This window comes from Numenius arquata, chromosome 12 (genome assembly GCF_964106895.1).
Source record: "Numenius arquata chromosome 12, bNumArq3.hap1.1, whole genome shotgun sequence".
In the NCBI taxonomy this organism is placed as follows: domain Eukaryota; kingdom Metazoa; phylum Chordata; class Aves; order Charadriiformes; family Scolopacidae; genus Numenius; species Numenius arquata.
In genome coordinates this window covers 3,712,463-3,735,914 of record NC_133587.1, presented here as the reverse complement: position 1 = coordinate 3,735,914, position 23,452 = coordinate 3,712,463, and the positions used below count along the sequence as shown (strand labels likewise).

General features: G+C 44.9%; 1 protein-coding gene across 1 annotated transcript in view; it reads left to right on the top strand.

Annotated features, from left to right (window-relative positions):
* The first annotated feature begins 279 nt into the window (after positions 1-279).
* LOC141470835 (peroxidasin homolog) overlaps positions 280-23,452 on the top strand; it is a 47,353-nt gene continuing 24,180 nt past the window's right edge. The window contains exons 1-5 of the mRNA XM_074157107.1: positions 280-443; positions 10,663-10,734; positions 18,663-18,734; positions 18,989-19,060; positions 21,865-21,936. Coding sequence (XP_074013208.1) covers positions 280-443; positions 10,663-10,734; positions 18,663-18,734; positions 18,989-19,060; positions 21,865-21,936 — 452 coding nt within the window. The remainder of the gene's footprint in view (positions 444-10,662; positions 10,735-18,662; positions 18,735-18,988; positions 19,061-21,864; positions 21,937-23,452) is intronic.

The following is a 23,452-nucleotide window of genomic DNA, read 5'->3' as shown; positions in this document are numbered from 1 at the left end:
CACTGTTCCAAATAGGAAACGAGGCAAAAATAAATCAAAATTAAGGGTTTGTTATTTCAGCACCCCAATTAGAGAAGGGGAGGGAACAGTCTGATCTTCGGGGATGTGCAGGGGGATGGGTGGTTGGACTGTCAAACTGCCTTAATTTAATTGCAAACACATGCTGATGAGTCCCCTCCTCCTGGACCTCAGGGCTGGGAAACTTTTCTTTTTTTTTTTTTTTTTTTTTGTCAGCTCCCTGCAGTTCAGAATCGAGGCAAATACACTCCAGCAAACACCATGCTCATCAAACCTGCAGCTCTTCTAGGCTTTTTGTGCTTTCTCCTCTTGCCCGGTCTCTCCTGCTCCTGCCCCAGTCGCTGCCTCTGCTTCAGGACCACAGTAAGATGCATGCATCTGATGTTGGAAACCATCCCCGATATCCCACCCCAGACAAACATACTGTGAGTAACCATTGCATTTTAACTGCCTTTCTTACCTGCTTGCTCTTTTAGAAAGAGGAAAGAAAAAGTCAAGGTCAAAGGCAGGCTTTTTATCCTCCTTTTTTTTTCCTGCAGAATCGTCTGTATCACAAACTGTTTCGTGTTTTTAAAGCATGAAACAGAAACTGCTTCTTTTAGCATCAGTTAATTGTTAACGGGATGATCAAGGGAATTGAAAAAAATTAATGAGAATAATGTCAGGGCGATCACCGGAAGACAGTTGTGGAGAATGAAAGGTCACAAATGTTAAACTGAGCTTATAGAAAGGTACACAGTTTATATTTGAAAAGGCTTTGTCCGTGGGTGTAGGGGGGAGAGAGGAAATACTGCAGTTCAGGCTTTTGTCTGTACAGGAAAAAAACCCCCACTTTTCTAATACATACAACCCTATTTCTTTCCTACTTTTTTAAGTACTGGTTTTCCAGTTTCTATCTGAACTCTACAAACCAGACTTAAGGCTTATTTGGAAAGCAACAATTGTGGCAAAGTCACAAATTCCTTGAGAAATAAAGTACCTGTTGGAGAGGGAGCTCCTGGCTGAGCCCATTCGAACAGAAAAAGGGGAGGAAAAGGGCACGTAAGGCTTGGAGCCTCCTAAACAGCTCTTTGTGATAGAGCCAGAAGATCTTCCCTGTGATTCTGAAGTAGTTAATCATAAATTTAAAGGTGGCTTTAAGATGCAGTGACAAAATACTTCCCTTTGTGCTACTCTTAGCTGATCCCTTGGTTTGAAAGACCTTTTTTGTAAATAGTAGGAAAGACTTGTCCAAAATTTATCTTTATACTCATTGTCCTTAAACTGCTGCCGATTGTAAAAGTTCTCAAACTTTTTCAGCACTACTTTGAGAAGCTTTTCCCTGTAACAAACTGAATTTTATCTCAGCCAGAACATCTCTACCAGCATCTCTCATGTGAACATCTCACTGATATTGCTAATGCGTTTTCTCTGCCGGCAGCCTAAGGACCCGGACGGAGGCAGGACGCTGGCGTTCCAGTTCCTGCCACCCAGATCTGCTGTGGTGGATGGAGACCACAGAGGTTCTGGCATTAGGGGCACACAGGGAAATGCCTCCACTTGTTCCAGCTGCCAGAGCTGTGCTGTTGGGGAAACTGGTGGCAGCTGAGCTACTTGGGGGTCACCCTGCCATGGGGCAGATCAGAATCTGGGCTAGCGATGGAGTGGTGAAACTGGGCAGAACTGTCTGGCGTGTTGCAAACTCTCTGGGCAGTGGTTATCTGCTCTTACAGCAACTTGCAGAGCCTGACTCTCCAAATTGTCCCTAAACTTTTCCCCCCTCTTATTCCTCCGCATTTTGAAATACTAAAATATTTAAAATACCCCTATACTGTTTGATTTTACCAAAATAACTTGCTTCTCCTTGTTTAAACATAGACTTTATTGGGGGGAGAGCTTGTTTCGTTGGCTGAACTGGGATATTTCTGGGCTTAGTAAAGCTTAATTTCTGTTCTTTGTGTTTGAAATGAGACATCTATTGTCACACTGGATAGCCTGAGTGTTTTTGGTAGAGATTCTTTGAATTTGGGAAATTTACTGTGGTCACCAATTTTTTTCAGTACTGGAATGGTGGATTTCTACATGCCCTCTGGCAACAGCGCACTTCATTCTTGCTGTGCTGCAAGGGGTAAAAAAAACCTTACTCTGGTCCATGGCTTGTCCTTGCAGCTTTAGTAAAATTCCAGGTAGTATCTTCTTATAATGTAAGTGGCATTTAGTTCTCTGTAAAACTCAGTCTAGAAAGGTGACCAGCTTTCCCAGTGCAGTGTATACAGTCACCCTCATTCCCTCTCCCCTCCTCTAACTAGTTTACATCTACACTGCTTGTAAATGGTCTGTGTTTTGCCTCCTTAACCATTGGGAAAGCTGGTTTAATTAATTTAACGTGATAGCTACAGCCTTGAATGGGAGACAGGGTTTTAAAACTTTAACTAAAAGGGTATAGATGTGAGACATAAAAGTAGTACTATTCCAAAATGAGATGACTACCTTTGTAGACCAGTATTTTTTAAGGAGATTTGTCTGGTTTTTTTCCTCTCTTTTATACTGCCTGCATAATTATAAGCAAAACTCATACTGATGAGCAGAGAATCTCCATAGATACAAAGGCATATGAGCCTGGTAAGTGTTCTCTGTTGGCAGATCATGTGCCTTTGGATGGTGTGTGGCAAGGAAAAATCCTGACTTTCTGGCTATCTTGAAGATCTAATGTATGTAAATGCATTTGCCAGCCAGCATCCCATTGTATCTGTTATAAATAGCATTTGAATAATTAAAGTTTTTTCAATTGTGAAAGATCAAAGAATGCTTCTTAACCAAGCCCCTGACTACTCCAGCTTTTTGGTATGTTAATCTTTCTCCTGGGAGGATCGTTGTGTCAGAGTGAACATTCAGAATTATAGCAGGAATAGTCTTGATCATGGAGTTATTCTGAGTAGAAAATGTGGGACTGTGATATTTTCCACATTTGCCCTTTGGTATGAATGGGACCGAGTCTGTGACTGTGGATACAAACCCTAATCCCAGGCTCCAGCTCGGTTCCCTCGCAGAACAGCTGCAGTTTGCAGATGGAGTTTGCTTTGAAGTTGGGAGTTCGGGACTTTCTGACCTCCAGGACTCCATGCCACCCTCTCTCTAACAATCCTTGAAGAGTGGGGAAGTCTTGTAGCCGGCACACGCTGTGCTTCAACGAGCCCCGTTGGCAGATGGCCCCCTCGGGGCTGTAGCCAGCTGGCGTAACGTAGAGCAGCCCATCGCCTTCTCCAAGCGATGCTGGGGTTGGCATGGAACCAGTTCCAGGATTGATGAGCTGTTACTGGCTCCTCTTGGGTCGCCGTTTCCCTCCTCCCTTCCCAGTCCCAGCTGGGTGCAGCTGAGGATCTGGCCCAATGTCTGCTTTTAGCAATAGACTATTTATCTTGGGTAATGAAGTCTGTTCATTTTATCCCGAGCAAAGAATAGGATGGCAGGAATGGCTACACATGTACAGATGAGTAAGCTATAAAAATTCATGGTGTATAACTGCAAACGTATTTTGGCTACTGTCTCTTCAACTGGAACATGATTATCCAGATGTGATCTGCTGGTTACCGCTGGGATTCAAGCGGTCCTTTTCGCCAGCAGCCCAAAGAAGGGAACAGCTGTGAAACATAGACGCAGAAAATTTCAATAGGTCTTTAACCTTCTAAGTCATTTGTTCTACAGTGTGACATTTAAAACAATAAACTTTGAAATGTGTGGGCATGAGTAGAAGAAATCTATGGAAAGAAGTTCCCCTCTGGCTGGCAGCTAATGGATTGCAATCCAATTATCTGTGGGTTATTCTCCTTTCTGCATTATGCAGAGCACATAATGAATGAGCCCTTCCAGAGAAGCATCGCTGAGGGCACAAGCAAAGGCAGTGCAGTATCTGGGATCTGAACTCGTTCGCTGGCATGAACTGGAGGTGACCCAGTTGTTCACGGACCTGGTTGCTAATTGGGCAGGGGAAGCATGGCCAGCTTGGCAAGTTTTGTTTCCTTTCGTCCTTGTGCTGCTTGTTTGGTGGCCTCTCGGTTCCTTTCATCCTCCTGCAGGTCGTTGCACTGCAGTAGGGCAGGCTGTAGCTCTTAAGGAGCATAGTGTTGAGAAGGAACTTTATACATTTGTTGGGGAAAGGTTTACTGAGCAACTGAGTTCTTGGAAATGCTGTTCCCGTTGTGGTCTCTGTCGTGTGCTTTGGGTTGAAGAATGGATTACTCATTTCCTCTGCGTGCGATAGTCTTATATGCAGCCATTAAACGCACACCCACACACTCTGGATGTGCCAGGTGTGATCTCTTCCTGACTTCTTTCACTCTAGGATTTAATCCTCATTAAACCTTTTAGAGGTGACCAAAGTCTTCTGTATGTTCTGTTTCTACAAGTCCCTCCATCGGAAGGAAAATGGGGAGGGAAGGTATTTAAAAGGTATTTTCCTTCCTAGAAACATTCCAGCATCTTTTAATGAAAACATCCTAACTCTTGGGATTGTAGCTACCTAAAGTCTTTAGAAATCGCTTCACAAGGCTTCGTCGTCTGGTTCCCACTTGAGTATTTGCATTTTCACTGACCTCACCACATCCTTCTCCCCATAGGTGTATACCAGGATTTTTTTCCTGTGCTCTTTAAGGAGAAATCAGTATTTTTTGGTGAAAGAATGTGTATTCTGGGTAAAGACATAAATGGTTGTGCTGTTCAAAAAGAAAAAAAGCTGACACTTGTGCTATACAAGATTTTATATTAAAGAATGCCCCAGTAGTTCATTTAAGCTGGCACGGTGCTAATGGTTCTTGGACTCAAAAGTAAATACATCTTTACACTGGGAAATTTTCTTTTACTCCCTCCAGATCAGGGTCAGAACACACATCTGGAGGAGGGAAAGTTGTCTTCATTTGATGTGGGCAATATCTTGAATAGATGGTGCAAAGGAAACACGCATTATGTTAAGGGAGGCCTGCTCCTTGCTGACACGAATGCCCAAGAATAGACTTAGCTGGTTTGATCAGGATCAGGCCCTAATCTCCATCCCTGCTGCTAGTACGTAATAGGTCAAATTATCTGAGAGTGATGTGGTCAACAGTTTTCTGTGTAATCTCCCTACTTGAATACATGTCCAGGGCCAAAACTACATTTTGGAGGTATTCTTTGCTGCTCACTTTACTGGCAGGAGCTAAAGGGATGCTCTGTGGCCATTGATGAAATGATTCCACCAGAGATGAAGCACCAGCAGATCCCTCCTGCCCTGGCACTGCCTTCGGGGCCAGGCTGTGAAGCACAACATTGACCCCAGCACAGAAAAGGTGGGACCAAACCAGCCTGGTACCTTGACTGCTGAATTTCCGTCCTGCCCCAGCTCGTGCAGAGGGAGCCCTTTTGAAAATCTGACCCCTCTTTGTGGGAGGTGAAATCTTAAAAAAGCTGGCTTCAGGAATGCCTGTGGGGTAATTTCTTAATTAAAATCCAGTGTGCCCATCCCTAAAACTTTAAAATGTAAGCAGTGTGGCAGCACAGCAGAGAACAGCAGCCTGTTCTGCATCTGCTTGCTCTTCAGTGTTTCATCCACAATCGTATCATCTGGTTAATTAGTATTTCCATGCTGAACATATTTTCCTTCCTCTTCACTCCTCGAACAGTTAAATCTTGATGTCTTAAGCTGGTGCACCCCAAAATAGCCAGAACTTGGAAGAACCCCCAGCCCTGAGCCTCCCTGTGGTCCTCCTCATCTGTCTAACAGAGACGGCGATGCTCAGCTGGCCATGTAGGGATTGGGAGACGAAGGCTGTCATTTATTAAAGCCATGTGGGGCTCGTGTGTGTGTGTGTGAGGGACATTCCTGAGTTGGGGAGCTGATGACAGTGGGTCTGGAAGACTGCATTTCTATGTCAGCAAGGCTGTTTTCCCTTCCTGCCAGCTGTGGAGCTCTTTGGCAGGACGGGGAAACCTGCAGAGTTGACTCTGATGTTCTGCCGATAAGTAAGAGAAATGATCATCGTTCTGATAAATGCTCTGGCTCTTATATATGGGAAACTTGACTTTAAAATTGCCTTTAGGATGTCTTTCACACCCTCCCTTCCCCAGGAAACACTGGAAGGAACCTTGATGTTTTATCTCTGTCAAACCACCTTTATTCTCTGCCCCTTTGTTGGTAACGATGGGGTGGCTGCCGCTTACTCAACCAGTTCTGGGTGAAACGGTCCAGAACTGCCAGCATCATTGGTGTGCACCCTGTTTTTAACACAAAAGATGCTTCAGTGAAACAAACCCAGTAATTTCCATGGAACTGCAGTAAAATACCTCTTGTAGCTAATTATCTGCTTAGTTAACATGGTAATACATGATTCTGTAAAAGCCTAAATAGATTAAATAGAAGTGGAAGCTTCTTCTAAAAGCCCTTGATTGCTTTGTATGCTAATCGCTGTTAATTATTTAACACAGTGCTTTCAGGAATGATTGTTTTGATAGCAGCTGAGAGGATCAGAAGGATTCAAGTCTCATTCTTTAAAGACCTGTTTCCTCATCCATTTGCAAATTCGGGCATTTTTTTGGCAAACCTCTGCAACGGGGTTAAGAGTTTCCAGAGTCAGCAAAGGTGAGTTATTTCAATAGCAGATCCTAGATTATCCATCTGGGTTCCCTGTCAAAGCTTCGGTGCTTTGGGATGAGGGTTTGGTGAGATTTTCTGCTGAGCCAGTCAAGCTGGTATTGTCCAGAGGGATCAGTATTCCGTGATGCAGAACAGCTGTTGTCCCAGACCTCCAAGAACTCTGTATGTGAAGGTAGAAAAGGATCTGAGATCCTTTAGCAGCAGCTATTCCTTTTGTTTCTTGTGGAAGGATATCTTGTAATCCCACACAGCTGGCTTGAAAACATGGGGAACAGTCAAATCACAAGGGATTTTATTTTTTTCCCCCCAATTTTGCTAATTCCAAGGTGGAAGGGAGCAGGCGGGAGTGAGGGAGCCCAGCTGCTGGTCCACACAGCAGCTGGAACAGGCTGGCACGGGAGAAGCCGTGTGGTGGGTTCCCGTAAAAAAGCACACTTGTTTGTGAAAAGAAACGTAAAGTTTCCAGAGCTAATGCCCTGGGAATAGAGAGAAACCAGTGTTTCTGTGTAAGAGGGGACAGACAAACTCAGTGGGGAATGTTCTCAATCCCATACACGCAAGCCAGGAGTTTCCCAGAGCAGCCCTACACGGCATTCGTTACCAGCTACACTTCAGGCTGAGGCAAGGGCTGGAGGAAAACACAATGGAGGAGCCAGAGTAAATTTTTTTTTTAAAAGCAGTGGTAAGAAGGAAGATGTGGGTTCCTCTCTGCCTCCAGAGGCTTTTTTTGCTCGGCAGGGACATCCACACTAAGCTGCTTCTTACTGCTTTCTTGGGTACAGGGAGCAAAATAGTCTAGTCCATCCTTCTGCCTCCAGGATCCACACTACCTAAACCATGTGTGGCTGATGCCACTGCAGTCCACCTGAGGGTTTTAATAACCTTGCTTTTTAGAAAAAAAATATATATCTGAATCTGCAGTTTTAGTCAGTGACTATTTGCCCTTTTCTATTTGGAGCGATGTTCTGACCTAGTTATTGTATCTATGGCTAAATAAGCCATTTCAGTTCTTTTCATTGTCATGTTTTCTCAACTTCAGATCCTTCCCATTGCTTTCCTCTGGATTCTCTCCAGTTAATTCACATCATTTCTTGAAGTGAAGTGCTCAGAGCAGACATGCACTGTTTCAGATCCCTATTTTTAGGTCTGTGGGGAAAGCTGTTGCCTTTGTGTGATGGAGAGCAAACCGGGGAGCGAGCTTTCCAAAGGAGTGCAAGACAGCTAGGGTCCAGGGACTCATTTAGATGTCTTATCTGGAATAGAAAACAGAAGAAAAAGAAAAATATTTCATTAAAGTAATAAGCTAAGTTTTATTATATGCTCCTTGGGGATGGTGTAGGGGAAAAGCTCCTGCGTGAAACCAGGCCCCCATTGCTCGCTCAGCAGCGGGAAATATTGGGAGGAATCTCTACATCCCTGCGCTTCTCCGCAGCTGAGAGATGGTCCAGCCAGGGGACAGCCGTGACACCTCTGTTAGTGACACAGGGTCACTCCTGCCAGGCTCTGCAGCCCAGGGTGGCTTTGTCGCTCTCACAGGTGAAGAAACCCACTGCCTGGGAGGTCGGACTCACTTGGGGAACTCAAGTCCAGGTGCAAACTTCCACAGTAGAGTTTCCAAGCTGTTGTTTTCAGCAAACGACCGATAGCGAAACCAACCCGGGGAGCGGAGGAGCTTGTGTTTTATTTTTCTGGGTTTTCAGAGGTGTTTTCAGTCACCTGTGGTCCTGGGTTTTGCTTTTTGTTGCAGCTGTGGGAGCCGTGCGCTTATGTGTGAATGCTGGGGTGTGAAGGATGGCAGTTGTCTTTGTTCACTAAAATAGTCTTTTTTTCTTTTTTTCTTCCCCCCACCTGCAGCCTGTGACCCAAAGTGATATTTTACACCTCGCTGCCTGCTTCCCGCTGCCTTCCATGAGCATCAACAGCTTCAGCCTTGACCCCTGTGTATTTTTTCCATTTATTTGTTGTGTTCCCTATTACCTGTAGCCAGCTGCCTGGACTAATTACACAGCTCTTTACAGCCCCCCCAGGGCAGGCAAAATTGGTGTCTGTGCATTACAGTGTATAAATCAAGTTTGCATTTCTTCACCTTTTTTTCATGGTCTAGTCTTTCCTCATTTCCTTTTAATGGGGCCGTGGAGAGCACTCAGCGCGTTGTGCTGTCACCTTTGCCAATGTTTAATTGTATTTGGCTTTATGGTGTCAGCCATTGCCTTGAAAAATCCCCCCCCAGATATCCTCAAATTCCCATCCTCGGGGGAGAGGGGTATGTAACACCTTCCAACATGAAGAGCAAGAAACGTGCATTTGAAGCAATCCAAGTAAAACCCAACACACCCAAAAATGTCAAAGGTAAAGTTTCTGTTAAAAACTGCAATTCCAAAGGGTGATCCTTGGGGACTGCAGTTTGCAGAGGACAAGTGGTGCTTGTGAATTACAATTCCAACACTTTTTTTTTTTTTTTTTTTTTTTGAAACATTGAAGCTGAGTTCCTTCCTGCCCTCTAACTCTTCTCTGTGCCATACTTACCACAGAGAAAGGGGAGAGATCTCTCCCTACGTTAGGCTTCTCTCTCCTTTGTTCAGAGTTGAAAAGTGACAGAAAGGAGAAAACGGGACAGAAAAGATAACTTCCACTGGCGTGTGTTCTGTTGCATTCAGTGACGACAAAGGAGTAACAAGGCAGAGACTTAATATTTCAGTGTAACTTGAGTTCGGTAAAAAAGCTGTGCATTTTCTGCCCTTAAAAGTAAGAAAATCTAAGTGGGAATTTTTTCATATAAAATAACTACTTTTGCAAACTGTTAAGCTAAAGAAACATTACATCTTAAGATAAAATCAGCTTTACTTACTGTGTATCCTCTTCTCGAGTACTTGCCCAGAGACGTTTCAGCCCCCTTGGATACTTACTGTCGGTTTGAGTTTACAGCTACCTGCAATGAATGTACCTCTTTCTAATCTTAATTTCATATGAATGCAAATCTTGTTGATGTCTGTTCTAAAAATAAGCGCTGAACTTGTAGCTGTTTGTAGAATTGTTGTTTTAAACTCTGCCTCCAAATGCTCTGCAATTTACCACCAGAATGATAGGCAATTCGTGTGTATTTATCTCTTAAAGCAAATGCCCTTAAAAGGATGCCTTAAACAGAGAAATAGCTGTTTATTCTCTAAATGTGACAGATCAGGCAGAGTAGGAGGGGAAAAAAAAAAAAAAAAGCAGCTTCATTGTTGTGCTTTGGATAGAAACTAGCAGCAAAAACCATTTGTCAGTCTTTTGCGAATTGTTATAATACAGTGGACCGTGGAAGGTTCCAAATCAATGCACATTCCCTATAGAAGTGTTTCTACTTGGTTAACCAGGTTAAACCACTTAGCTCTTATTTTATTATCTCATTAGCAATCAAAAATCCATGTTTTAGGGCTCCGAGTCGATGTAGTTACGTGGACGGCCCTTGAAATTTGCCAGAATCCCCTGGACTCCACTAATTCTAATTGAAGTTGGCACAAATTTGAAATGCAGGCAGCGATAAGCTGTTCTGATTCTTGGACCATTGCAGAGCAGAATGTGAAATGCTTATTATGTGAGGTTATTTGATCAGATTTAACCGTTTTAGGGCAAAGATAATTTTGCTAGGGAGCTGAAAAATGGGCCCACATGATGAGGTGCATTCCTCTACAAATCAGTATGAGACGCAAGTGCAATTGCATGTGAACTTGGGGTATTGAGCAGCAGACCTTGACAGGTGTTCATGGAGAGGATCGCTTGAGTCCTTTTAGACTTGTTTGCTATGAAATTAAAATGAGTTTTGTAAGTATAAGCTTGTCCTGGCTGTTGGCTGACTTTGCAGACAAGAGTAGACCCAAACCATCATCCCCGCTCCTTCTCCATCCCCTTCCCTGATCTTTGTCTCTGTTTCTCCAGTTCACGTAGGGCTGGTGTGACAGACTCTCCCAGCAGCCCTCCTCCCTTCCTGCCGTGGACGATGCTGAGTGCTAATGGCTTGTTCATGTCACGAGTGCAATGATCGTGTTTTCTGCTTTTAGGGATTTACGCTTCAACCACATCAAGGAGATACAACCTGGAGCCTTCAGAAGACTGAAGAACCTCAACACACTGTAAGTTCCACTCGGTGATCCTGCAGTAAGGATAATCCATTTTTTATGTTAGTTCTATCCCCTAGAATGTCTGAAAGATAGCCTTGGTCTTTTAGTTATTTCAGTTGTGCATATCCAACTAAAGCTTTAAAATTCTCTCTGTTCCACCCTGGATCATGTTTCTTACCCTTTTCTAATTAAATGTGTATTTTACTAACTTTCATTTTGGCAATTAACCTGTCTTTTTTTAAAAAAAATTAAAATCCTGATGCACACTGCCACTGCCTGAGGATGTTTCAGCAGGTATGGCTTTAGAGGAGCCCGTAAAAACAGTTCTGGCCTGGGATCAAGATAGCGGAGGAATGCATTAAAATCTTCTTCTTTTTTATTCCTTTCTGTTCAGCCTGGAGAAGAGAAGGCTCCGGGGAGACCTTAGAGCAGCCTTTCAGTACCTAAAGCGGGTACAGGAGAGATGGGGAGTGACTCTTGATCAGGGAGTGGAGGCATAGGACGAGGGCCAATGGTTTTAAACTGAAAGAGGGGAGAGTTAGATGAGATATTAGGAAGAAATTCTTTGCTGTGAGGGTGGTGAGAGCCTGGCCCAGGTTGCCCAGAGAAGCTGTGGCTGCCCCATCCCTGGAGGTGTTCAAGGCCAGGTTGGACGGGGCTTTGAGCAACCTGGTCTGGTGGGAGGTGTCCCTGCCCAGGGCAGGGGGCGGAACTGGATGATCTTTAAGGTCCCTTCCAACCCGAACCATTCTATGATTCTATGACCTACTCAAATGCATAAACCAATTGAGTTGCTCGATGTGACTGACTGAAGCGAGAGTCCATCCTTCCAAATGCCGTCTCGTCCCTAAACCCTGCCCTGGAATAAATGCCTATGTTTATCCTACTGCAGGTAGGAATGGGACTAGAAAGTAGTTCCTTCAGTCCTATGTCCCAGCCAGGGCAGACGTGCTCCCATTGGTGTGATGTACTACTCTAACAAGCTTCTCACTCTGCTCAAAGGCAATAGTGGGAGCCTTTGCTGCTTCTTGCCGCTGTAAGGCTGAGGGTTTGAAGACAGATATGAGTAGTACATCCTCACCGTGTAGCCAAGAAATTGAAAACAAAGCAACTCCCAAATGAGGAACAGAAGCTGTGTCAGCACAGCACTGTGCTGGATGTAATTGGCTTGTTGAGACTCAGATCTGATTATCCGAGCTGTAACACGGTGCTAACAGCTATAGGATTTCCAGGTCCAAGCTTGAATCTCTCTGTGAGGCAAACCGGCTTGCTTGGGAACCTGCTCTGTGCACCAGGCGTTCATATTTCCTGGATTTGTGCTTTAATGGTCCCAAATGGCAAAAGAAAGTCCAGATCGGTTTTTTGTGCCTGTCTTTGAGAGCTCTGAAGTCCCTGATCCTGTAAAGACGGCAGTGCTGAAAGAACGGGCAATAAGGCATTCAGTCAGTTGTAAGGAGTTGTAGAAAGAGCAGGAATCCAGCAGGACTTTATCATCGAGACCTGTTCAATAGCTATCTTTTCAAAATCAGCATTTGCTAAAGATCGTTCCGTCGTGTGTGTGGGACTGATTGGCCAAACTGGATGCTTCAAAGTACTCTGCTGCTCATAGCACCGGTAGAGAGATAGAAAACTTTATTGCCAATGATGCTGTTCACCCAGAGCACAAGAACAGCCAGTGTAGGTCTCTCAAAGAGCACCACGTGGTACTTAATTACCAAAAATAATCAAGAGAAAGGATACTTTGGATGGATTTCTGTCATTTGAGATAGGGTGATAAACGCGCCTAAAATATCTAGAGAGAAAATAGAGTCTGAGTCCGTGGGGTTTTACCTTATCACAAAGCTCTGCGGAGGCATCTTGATCTCCAGACCTGCTCTTCCACCCCTGAAGCTCTCCTGAGTCAAGAAGACAAACCGTTCCAAGTGATGTCATCCCTGTGTGATGCAGACAGATGTTTGGCAGGCAGCTCGGCAGGACCGCCAGGCTAGTTTCAGCCGAACCCTGGGGAATCGGAGGATGCTGGCAGGCCTTCACTTGGAGAGATGCTCCACCCAACCTGCGGAGCTTTGTAAGAGATCCCAGTTCCTGCCCTGCCAGTGCCTCGCTCTGGGCAGTTTCCTCACATCTGCAAGACTTCTGCTTCTCTCTCTCCGACTCCTGCCTCTCTGCTTAAAGCTAGATGTAGATACGCAGCCTGGCTGAGGTGGAAAGACCTGTCTAAAATACCTGTTTATGCTCCATTAATTTGTCCAAGTCTTTTTGTTTTCTGTCTCCACATCCTCCTGGAAAGGGACCTCAAGGACAGCAAGTCCATGAACAGATACTCAAGGGAACAGGCACGAAGGTACTCCCCTAACATCCTTAACCTGGTGATCACGGATGCCAGGGCAGTAAGAGGAATGGTGAACAGATGCTGTCCTGCTTTCCCTAAATACTGTCCTGTGATGATATTCCATCAGAGTTGGAATACTGGACTAGGTGAAACACTGCTCTAACAAAATACTGCATTTTCATATTTGAATTCTGGAAATCAACTGGTTTTGCAAAGGAAACTTTTCCATTTAGATAGTACTTCATACGCTTGGTTGTATTTCCAGGTTTGGCCAGAAAACTGGAAAAATCGGTTGTTCTCAGCCTCGTAGTAGTTAACTCCCACGGATGAGGAGCTTGATAACTGAATGAAAGAGCATCAGACCTCACACTCCAAAAGCAAATTTCTCTCCAGGAACTTTGGGTTGTCCAATTCCCACATCAAAACTGATAAGAGCTGAAGAATTTGCTGATGTTTCTTAGATGGTAAACCTTTGCCTGAGGACTCATATAGGTCTTGGAGTGATAAGGAGAATAAATCCTTTAAAATCCTTGAGAGACTTGCTGGGAAAGTTTGACCAGAATATTTGAAGCAAGAGGTTTGGAGGACAGAATAGCTCAGGTTCTGTATGCAGAGCTCTGAGCTTGTAGCTTTCTGCCGTGGGACTTAAAGCAATGTTCTTTAAGCAAAGAAATGCTTTTAAAACAGCCTTTTCCTGTGGTGCTTTGGCCTGGCAGAGGAAGGGCAGCAGATTCTGGTGAAGCTTCTGTTCTGCACCTCTTTTTGGGCAGGATGGCTGTAGTATGTCCAAGTTTGACAGTTGATAAACCACCCTGATAAGGAAACCTTTGTAGCCAGTGTTGGATGTGGAGAGGTGGGCTGTGAGACTGTCGGAAGAGGAACCTGCCGTGGATGTCCGGTGGGGCTTTTTTGACAGCTCAAAGCTTCCCCTGGCTCTTTCTCTTTCTCTTCTCTCCCTGGTGTGGGAGAGTTGATAAATTACAGAGCACTACTTTAAAATTTAAAACAGGAGCCCTGTTTGTTTGTGGAAGAAAGGCACTCATTTTATTTTTCTGGCTGGGGACTCCTGGTGCAGCACCACAGGTAATGAGCAATTATCCTAATTTTTACACCTCTCGGGGCTTGCCTGTCAGCTCTCTGAAATGTTGTGTACGTTGGAGAAGTCCTCTTGGACTAGAAGTCTTAGAGTTGAAGGTTTCCTCATCCCTTCCTATTGCCTCTTAGTTCCCGTGCAGATGTTGATGTCAGGATCTCCTTTGTGTATTTTTAAACTGTTAATATGTCCCCTTGGTAAAAAAAAAAAAAATAGGGTAGCAGGGAGAAGGAGGGGAAAAATCTCTTGTATGCCATCCACAAAATACCCACAGCTCCTCAACAGATGTTTGGCTTGAGTTTGCCAACGCCAGCCGTACTTAGCCCAACATTAGCTCACAGCAGATGGAGGACTGGGGAGGACAGCAAACACATTGCGAGCCCGTGGTGAGGCACAGCAGCTCATTGCTTTCCAGTTTTTGGTCCTTTAGGTCATCTTCGGGTGGGGATACATGACGACACCCCCACGTGACTGTCCCCCTGTACCCTGCCACGTTGACCCAGCTGGTCGATTGCTATATTTTCAAACCAAGGCCATCACAACCAAATGGTTGCTGCTACCTGAGTCTCTCCCGCATTGTCTATAGAAATGTCCAGCCCTGGGACCAAAGCATTACATCTTAACTTCCCCAGTATGTATTTTGCTCTGCCTGTGACATTGGAACCCTAGAGAATTGGGACCCTGTGGAGACCACATCATGGTACGTGCTTCTGCTTGTACCTTTGCCCTGTCAACGTCCTTGCTCACATCATATTTCTTTTTCTGCTGAGTCAAGAGGAAAAGGCACTTCTGGTGAGCGCTGCAGCTCTGCTTCAGATGCTGCTTGTAAAGGGTTTCAGGGTGAACAACAGAGTAACGTGGAGGCTCTGTCTCCAACCCTCTAGTAGCTCTTGAGAGAACATGTTCCTGCCAGCAAGGAGGGGATGGATGTTGGAGCCTGCTTGGATCTCAGAATAAAAGTTTCCCCCTCAAATATGGGAAATGGCTTTTCCAGATCATTCTGTCGACAAGGCGGAATGCATGGCTGAACATTAAACTCACTTCTTCTCCCCCTTTAAATACACTACGTGATGATTTCTATTAATGGTGGGAAGGAAAAAAAAAAGCTGTTATGTCACAACGACTGTAGCATGTGGTTTGTCAAATGAAAAGAGGAAGGAGTACATGTTTTGAGTCTGAATTCTGTGCTGTCACATCATTTAATACATTCTTCAAAACAGAAAACGACTCACTTAATGCAACTTAAGCCTGTGGTTGGCAGCCCAGAGAGAGGGTGGGGAAGGAGAAGGGAGGGGCGGTCAGGACATAAAACCTAAAAGAAACTGAGTGTAAAATGTTCTCTCAGTGAATCTGGGCCAGATCTCATGGTGCTTGTATATCTCAAACCTCCCAAAACCTGTATGATTGAATCCACCTACTCATTTGGAGCCCAGTTCACCAGCTGGCACGAAGGGGAATGCCACACCATTCTGCTATCTAAGCTCCAGGAAACGTGCTTCTGATACTTTTAATTTAGCTTGTTTTGCTAAAGGGTATCCTGAAGATATGCATCAATAATGATCTTCCCAGCTTCTGTCTGCCAGAGTGTTTATTCCCAGCAGATCTGGTTAGCGGTAGATCTCAGCATTCAGTCCTCTTTAACCTTAGCAGGAATTCGTGCAGTTTGCTATTGATTGCAGCCGGGATCAGTCTCCAGGTCATGCCAGGATTTTGCAGAGTTCTCTGCCTGGGTGAATTGCCCGGGAGTCAAGAGCAGACAGCTGTGCACAAGCCATTTAAAGTCTTTTTAGGATCCAGATGTGCTGTCTTGTCTATGGATTTCTCTGAAAGCAGCATTTTGGAATATGTGGGCTATGATGGACTTCATAAAGTATCTCACTTTTGAGTGTTTTCCAGAACATGTCCTTCTATTACAATGGGGAATCCTGAGACAGGAAACAGAGATGGCTTCTTCCATACGCTTTTTAACCTTTAATTGGGGAATGAATGCATTTTTAAGTATCAGACAATGAGATAAGAGGCTTGTGTACCGCATGCCATCTGAACTTCCAGAATTTGTCTTATTTGGCTGGGATCACTGATTACATCCCCTTGAACTGTCCTAAATAGCCAAGACATTAAAAAAAAAAAAAAAAAAGGACTAGGTTAATGCAGTCAGACAACATGTTGCAATTTGAAAGCCCCTCTGAACTTCAGTCCTGGTCCAAACTCATTGCGTTGAAGAGAAAGGGCCATGAAGGAGTGCAGACCATCGTGGTGCTGTCAGTGTCACCCTGCCTCCAGGGCGTCACCTGGTTGTCGTCTCCTGCCCCCTGTGAAGCGATGCCGGTTGCCTGGCAGGGTGTTCACATCTGTGGGAATGACATGGGTGCTGACACCCATCTGTCAGCCCATGTGGCATCCTCAGAAGTAGAGCCAAGGGTCAGATAATGGAGAACAAGCTGCCTCCATCCTCCCCTGGCTGGAGATGAAAGCGGGCAGGGGAGGAAGCACGCACGGTTGGTGCCTGTGTTGTCTTTGTCCTCTGGGTAAATAGACAAAACCCCTCTCCCGCACCGCTCTCGAGCGGTTATTTCCAGTCCTTGGGTGTTCAATCCTCAAATAAACCTTTGGGTTGGTGTTCAGGGGCTGTATTTCCACTCGGCATATCTGGCTGTCAAAGCAGGGTCGTGTGTTCCAAGGACTTGACATCATTTTTGCATCCTTATGAGTGAAATTGGGTTGTTTAACCTCAGCCATTGAGCCATTGGTTCCAGCTGTGCAGAAACTTTCCAGCAACTTTCTGCCTTAACCTCTTCGGGCTGCTTGTCCGCATCCCTGGCAACGTGCAGCTGTGGTACCCACATCCGTGGTGGCAGGGTGGCTAGTCAGAAGAGGATGGGCAAATCAAGGGTAGTGAGATTTTTCTCAAACTCTTAGTGTTCTGATTTCCAAAGGTTTCTTTGCACTCGAGTTTCTTACATGCCTTTTGGACCCTTCATGTAATACTCTGCCTGAGAACAAGGTGGTGGAAAGTTGGTGTGACTCAGGTGCCTGGTGGTAACCTGTGAAGCAGCTGTAATATGTTTCCAACACCTTTTATCTTTGCATCCCTGAGGCATTTGATTTTATCTTCTTTTCCCACACATTTTCTTCTGTGTTTTTTTTTTTTTTTTTTCCCCCACAAACTGTTCTTCCCAGGAAGAGACCTTTCCTTGTTGTGCCAGAGGCCCTATTTTCTCCAGCAAAGTGGGACTGAAGATTGGCCGTTATTGCTGGGAAAGTGCTGAACTGTCTCCTCACCTGCTGTCTGGTGGCAGATCGTTTCTGAGGAGCATGGCTATGACAAAAAGGAGCTTGTAAAATAGAAAATGCACATCCAGTACACGTGTTGAATTTGGCCCAACATTGTAAGGTCTGGCTGCTTGCAGAAGGAATAGCCGTTTTTCCTACAACACTAGAAAAATCTTTGCAGTACACAGTCACAACTCTCCTCTCCATCCATATCTCCATCTAGGAATTTTAAAACTAAGTGTGGCCAGTGAAATCCTTGCTCTGAGCCATTGGGCTGTCAACCCCACCAGCTCTGCGGCCGCAGCCAGGTTTGCCAGATACGAACATCCCGGCGAAGGACCCACAGGAGTGCGGTTGGGCAGCCACGATGAATAGTTAAACGTCGTCTATTACAGAGCTATTTATAAGGGTTTTATTTCTTTTTCTCGGTGTTGGGCTTGGCAGTGGGTGCAGAAGAGGTTTTTGTAGCGTTCAGCTGCATGGTTACCACAGCGTGGTCATGACAAGGTTGAGCTGTGTTTCTGGTCATGGGCACCAGCCAACATTTGCATGCACAGTCATGGCAACTGCACATACAAGTCAGAGAACGCTTGCCAATGCGATGCTGTCCATAGGTTTTGTATTAAAACCTGGCACAAGGCTCTCTAGATCGAAAGAGGCTGCCTCTGAATAGCCTCATGAGTCCAATCCGTATGTATTTATTTTTCATTTGTGCATATTTGTATACAAAGTGACCAGAACAAGGCATTAGTGTTTTATAACTCCTATAATTCCACTGTGAACTGGTGTTTTACGCTGCATTTATGCTCTTAAAAACTGGCTGTGCATGCCCCTGCTCACATGTTGAACACAACCGTGCACCTCCAAAAACCATTGGGGTTGTACAAGAGTGGTAGCAGTGATTTAATTTCTCCCTCCCCTCCACTTCCTTCCGCCTGTCTCCTTTCCCTCATCCTTTCCTGGCCAAAATCGTAACTTTGGCTGAAAACCACTGTAGCAAAAGGTAAAGAAAAGTCCTTGAACATTGTACATATTGGAAGGACTTGGCACCTCTGGGCAAGAAACCGTGTCATTGACTTAGCTGGGGTGAGTATCCAAGTTTTGATCTGCTGACCCCTTTAAATCTTAAACTCTGTGAGACGTGGGCTCAGGGTATTTCAGTGGGCGTCCAGGCACAGAAATGCTACAAGTCTCACACGTGCTGAATTCACCGGTTGTGTTTTTCTTTCTTGATTTGAACAGGCTGCTGAACAATAATCAAATAAAACAAATTGTGAGAAGATCCTTTGAAGATCTGGAGAACCTGAAATACCTGTGAGTTGGTAGCTCGGTAATTTCTTAACCTCTTTGAAATGTAACAACCCACTTTTAATGTTTGTTAGTCAAGGATGTATTTTATGCGTGTGGAGTTTCTGGATGTTCATGTCATAGCTCTAAAACATTGCCCTTGAATCCGATCAGCAAGCCCTGCTTTGGACTGAGGATCATAGCTATTTTCCTGTGTCTCTTTACAACACAACTGCTGATCAGTTAGCCTAATGCTTTTTTTCTTTCTCCCGTTTTGAAAGCTACCTTTATAAAAATGAAATTCAGAGCATCCAGCAACATGCCTTCAACGGGCTTCGTTCTCTGGAACAGCTGTAAGTACAAACGAGACTTGTTTGTTGCTGAATGTGATGTGTGTAAAAGCTGATTTATGGGCTCCTCTAACCCGAGCACTGTGTTTCCAGTAGTGGAGAGTACCGGACGCTTAGCAAGGAGTAGGATGAGGCTTCTACTGTTTTATAATCCAGCTTTACAAGACTTCACTGGCTTCATTTGAAAACAGCTGGTCCCAGTACCGATCTTGGTTAGTTAATGCTGAGGTCTCTTCCTACTGACGTCCCGTAAGTTTTCTCCTGACCTTAAACCTCTGGAGTGTAGGAAGAGCCCAGCTGGGCTTCTGATTCCCTTTAGGTCCAAGGACCTTACGATGGGACAGGGGTCTGTAGGATGGCTTGAAGCAGAAGGCAGCTGGGCTGCTGTGTGTATGTTTGCTGGGACTCCTGGAGCAGGATCTGGCCCTTTGCTTGAACTGAAGGTGCTGATCGAGTTTCTCTCTTACCCAAACCTTTGCCGAAAGTGAATGGATGAAGGGCGAGCTGAGAGCTGGGGCAGCGGGGTGTCTGTGGGAGTGATGGTGGTGCTTACATGCTGTAAAGCATCTGGAAACTGCAATGGGGGGAAGATGATGGATTCAAACAAAGTAATGACCTTCCCTCCAAGCTGCCTGGCACTCCAGGGTGAAAGGAGCCTCCCATATTTTCCTGGCAGTTGGATCCCGTCACAGTGACACTCTGGCAGCCCTTACTCGCTCCCCTTCTGCGTATTGCAGATCTGTGCTGTTTATTCAATCAAAAGGGGTTTGTTTTTTGACTCTTTGTGCTCCACACTCAAGGTGAGATGGGAATACTGAGGTCTGACTCTTCTAAAGCATCTTGCTAAACTGGGATTGGATTTTTCATGCTGGGGTCATGATATATTATATGCATGTGTGTAAATACATGTGTACATACGGAGAGAGTGTGAGCGTGGATGTTTGAAGTACAGGATTTATTTGCATCACTGAAGAACTGGGACCAAAGGTGAAACCGCTCTAATTCATGAATTGTGCCAAATGACAGCGTTTATAGGGCTGGAATGTAGCGCAGGATTTTGCTGTAAAAGCGATAGGATTCAGCTTGTTCTCCAGAAATGGACAGAGTATAATGAGAAGTTTCAGGCGAGTTTAATAATAGGGGTGCTACCAGCCTTGTGTGCAAGGTGGTTTTTCATCTGCCGGCTCAGCAGGGATGCCTGGGAGAAAACAGAGGAAGCAGATACCGGCTCAGCACTGCTTGGAGAGGAGATGATGCTGGCCACAGGGAGATTTTAACAATAAGCGTTCCAGACTTGATGTCACGAATAAAAGAAAAAAAAAAAAAAAAAAAAGAAAACCAAAACAACAAAACCAACAAACAACCAGCTGTAAGTCCCATCTGTTTTCTATCCTGGGCAGGCGTGATTCCAAAAGAATTAGCTTCACTCAAATCCTACCCCGTTTTCCTGCACCCCACAAGCCAGCTTTTCAAGAAAAAGTATAACCCGATTGATGGACGGTATCAGATGCTTTCCTCAAGGTCCAAAGCAATGACAGGAGACATCTGAGATTTATTAAAGCACAAACGTCTCTCCCCGCTGTTACCCTCCACTGCAGAATCTGAGTCACCATCGCTCGGTTTGCGCTCTGATAGTGGACCATTTATCATGAATCCTTCCATTACAAATCAAACAGCCATGTGGCGGCTCAGGCAATTATTTCTCAATGCACTCAGCTACAACAGCAGAATGAGTATTTGTAGATCCGTGATTAATCAGCGTCTGCTGTGAAATTTATGCCTGTGTAAAATAAAGGGGAAGAGTTTAGGGAACTTTGAAACCATACCAAAATCCATGTAAAGGTCAGAAATGTGTCAGTTTGGCCGGTCAATGTCACATAATGGGAACAGGGAGCCTCAGGTATCACAGTGTGTTGCTCTGCAGACCCCAAGTGTTCTTTGCTGATGGCCAGGGGTGACCTGGGACAGTGCAGAAGGTCTCCCAGGCCTGGAATAGCAGGTCACACTTGAGATTTTAGTGGAAATCAAAACATTAACCTGTATTAGCAAGACCTGGGCTTTTCACGTTATTGTGCCATTTAGATCCAAGTGTTCCAGTTTGGAACTGCTCCGTCTCTGTCTTTGGAGACTCTGCCTTCCCTCCGCAGAAAGCTCTTGCTGGGAGCCCCTGGTAGAATCACAGGCAAATGCAGGCTGGAAGAGACCTTTAGATGTCTCCAGTCCAACTTCAGTAACAAGCAGGACTGATTTCAAAGCTTTATCAGGTTGTTCAGGGCCTTTTTCTACAAATTAATTCTCAGCAAACTCATGATCCCACTCAGAAGTGTTGCGATTCCAAGGCTGGGAATAAGTGTCTTGTAGTAAGGCTATTTATTCCTTTCTTCCTCCCCGAGGATCCATGATGTGTCAGGGAATGCCGAGGCACTGGGGGATCGCGTATGGTGCTCATATGGGAGAACTCTCCATGGGCAGCAGCTTCAACCTGACCCTTGACAGTGCAACAGTCACAGTGATGGTGGTGGTGGTGGTCTTGGGCTTCAGGGAAGAGCAAATCCGTCCTCCTTTCTCCGTGTGCTTTAGTTCATTAAAAGATAGAGTAAATAATTGACAGAATAGGGAAAAACCAATTTTGGCTCCTGTGTTTGCACGTGGAAAGTGGAGACACTAAGGTGAATGTTGGCTTCTCCATGTCTGCCCTGAGACGTGTGGTGACCAATTGGTGGGTGTTGGTGGACAGGTCTGAGAAGATCTTGTGGCTTCTAAATTGCGATCTGTAACCCCGTCCTTTGTGATGTTCTGTGTGGCAGCTACCTGCATTTCAACAACCTGGAAAGTCTGGAGCTGGAGACTTTTAGTGACCTGCCAAAACTTGAAAGGCTGTAAGTAAAGATGGGACCTTTCTCGTGAGCAAGGGGGTGAGGAGAACGGGAAAAAACCCCTTTGTTTTGTGTAACCATTTTGGTAGCATGAAGTGTGATCTTCAAAATGGAGGAAAATGCAAAAAGAAGCTTCCTTGAAAAAAGATTTTACATATTTGCCAAGTAGAAGGGTTACTGAGAATATGAAGGGAATTTCCCGTCTTATGTTATATTCATGTTTTCATCTAAGTAGGGGTAATTCTGCAGAAAGCCCTACAGTTGGCCAAGCCAATCGAAATTTTACTCAAATAAATGACCATAAGGTCAACATTAGTCACCATTGGGCAGCGTGTACAGAAAAAGAGGGTGGAAAAGGAATAAAGTCAGAAGAAAGTCTAACAAGAAAAACACGCATCTGTCTTGAAAGCTGTTAAAAAGTGAAGTCCTGTGTCTCCTGCACCCGGGGATTGCTCCTAATAATAATGTAGCCACTAGGACAAAAGTTCTCATGGTGGTTCCCACTCCATGGTGAAACCAACAGACCCTTTGGTGCTGCGTGGAAATGTGCCTTATGTCCACACATGACAGGAAAATAAAATCATGGGATCCAAGCGCCATTAGCTCTGGATCTGCACGCCATGGCTGATCTCAGTCTCTGTATTTGATCCAACAAAAATTCTGGATTTAAATTTTAGAGGAAGGTTCCTCAGCATCCAGCTAGGCTGAACTCATGCATACATGTGTGTATGGAGACATTAGCATGCAAGCTCTACTGCCTTTGTATTTCTTTCCTGTTCCACCAAGGAGGTGGTGCAAGCACTAAATTTTCCAAGCACTAAAATTGCTTCCTATCTTTTGTCAATGGCCTGAGTTTTAGATGTAACCGACATAACGAAATTTCCTCCTCCATTATGGGAATGGAGAGTTAATTATCCCATCTTGGTACCCGCTGATGCATTTTAGTGCAATCCACGGTTATTTTTAGTCTTATCTGTGTGCTAAGACTCTGGAAGTGAGAATTTGCCTCACCTTTTTCAGAGATAAGCCCAGTTTAGGCTGATGTTGTCTGAATTAGATTTACTCATGGATTTGGGTTAATAACTACATTTAGTGGAGGGCATGAGTTGTCTGGTGTCTTCTGCTGGAGCCTTACTTCAAAGGCTGCCCTCGTAAAATTGCCGTTATCTTCTGCAGGGGGGGAAAGAAAAGGTCCCTTCTAAACTGGAGTTGACCCAGGCACACAGGGTGGGTCCAGCCTGTGGGGATTTCGTGCCCTTTCTCCTCCCTTTGCAGAGCATGAAGCAGATTAACTTTAAGGTTCCAGTTTAAACCTGTTACATCACGTTTTTGAGTCACCGTTTCCATTCCACACCCGCTCTCCACTTTGGTGTATTGCATTGCACTTGCAAATGAATGAAATCCCAATAGCTCATGGAAACAAACACAGTAAATTTAAAAACCAAGCTCCATTTTGATGAGCAGACTTTGTATTTAAGCTGAGTTTTGACCTGGGATGTTATCACCCGTGTAGTGCAAA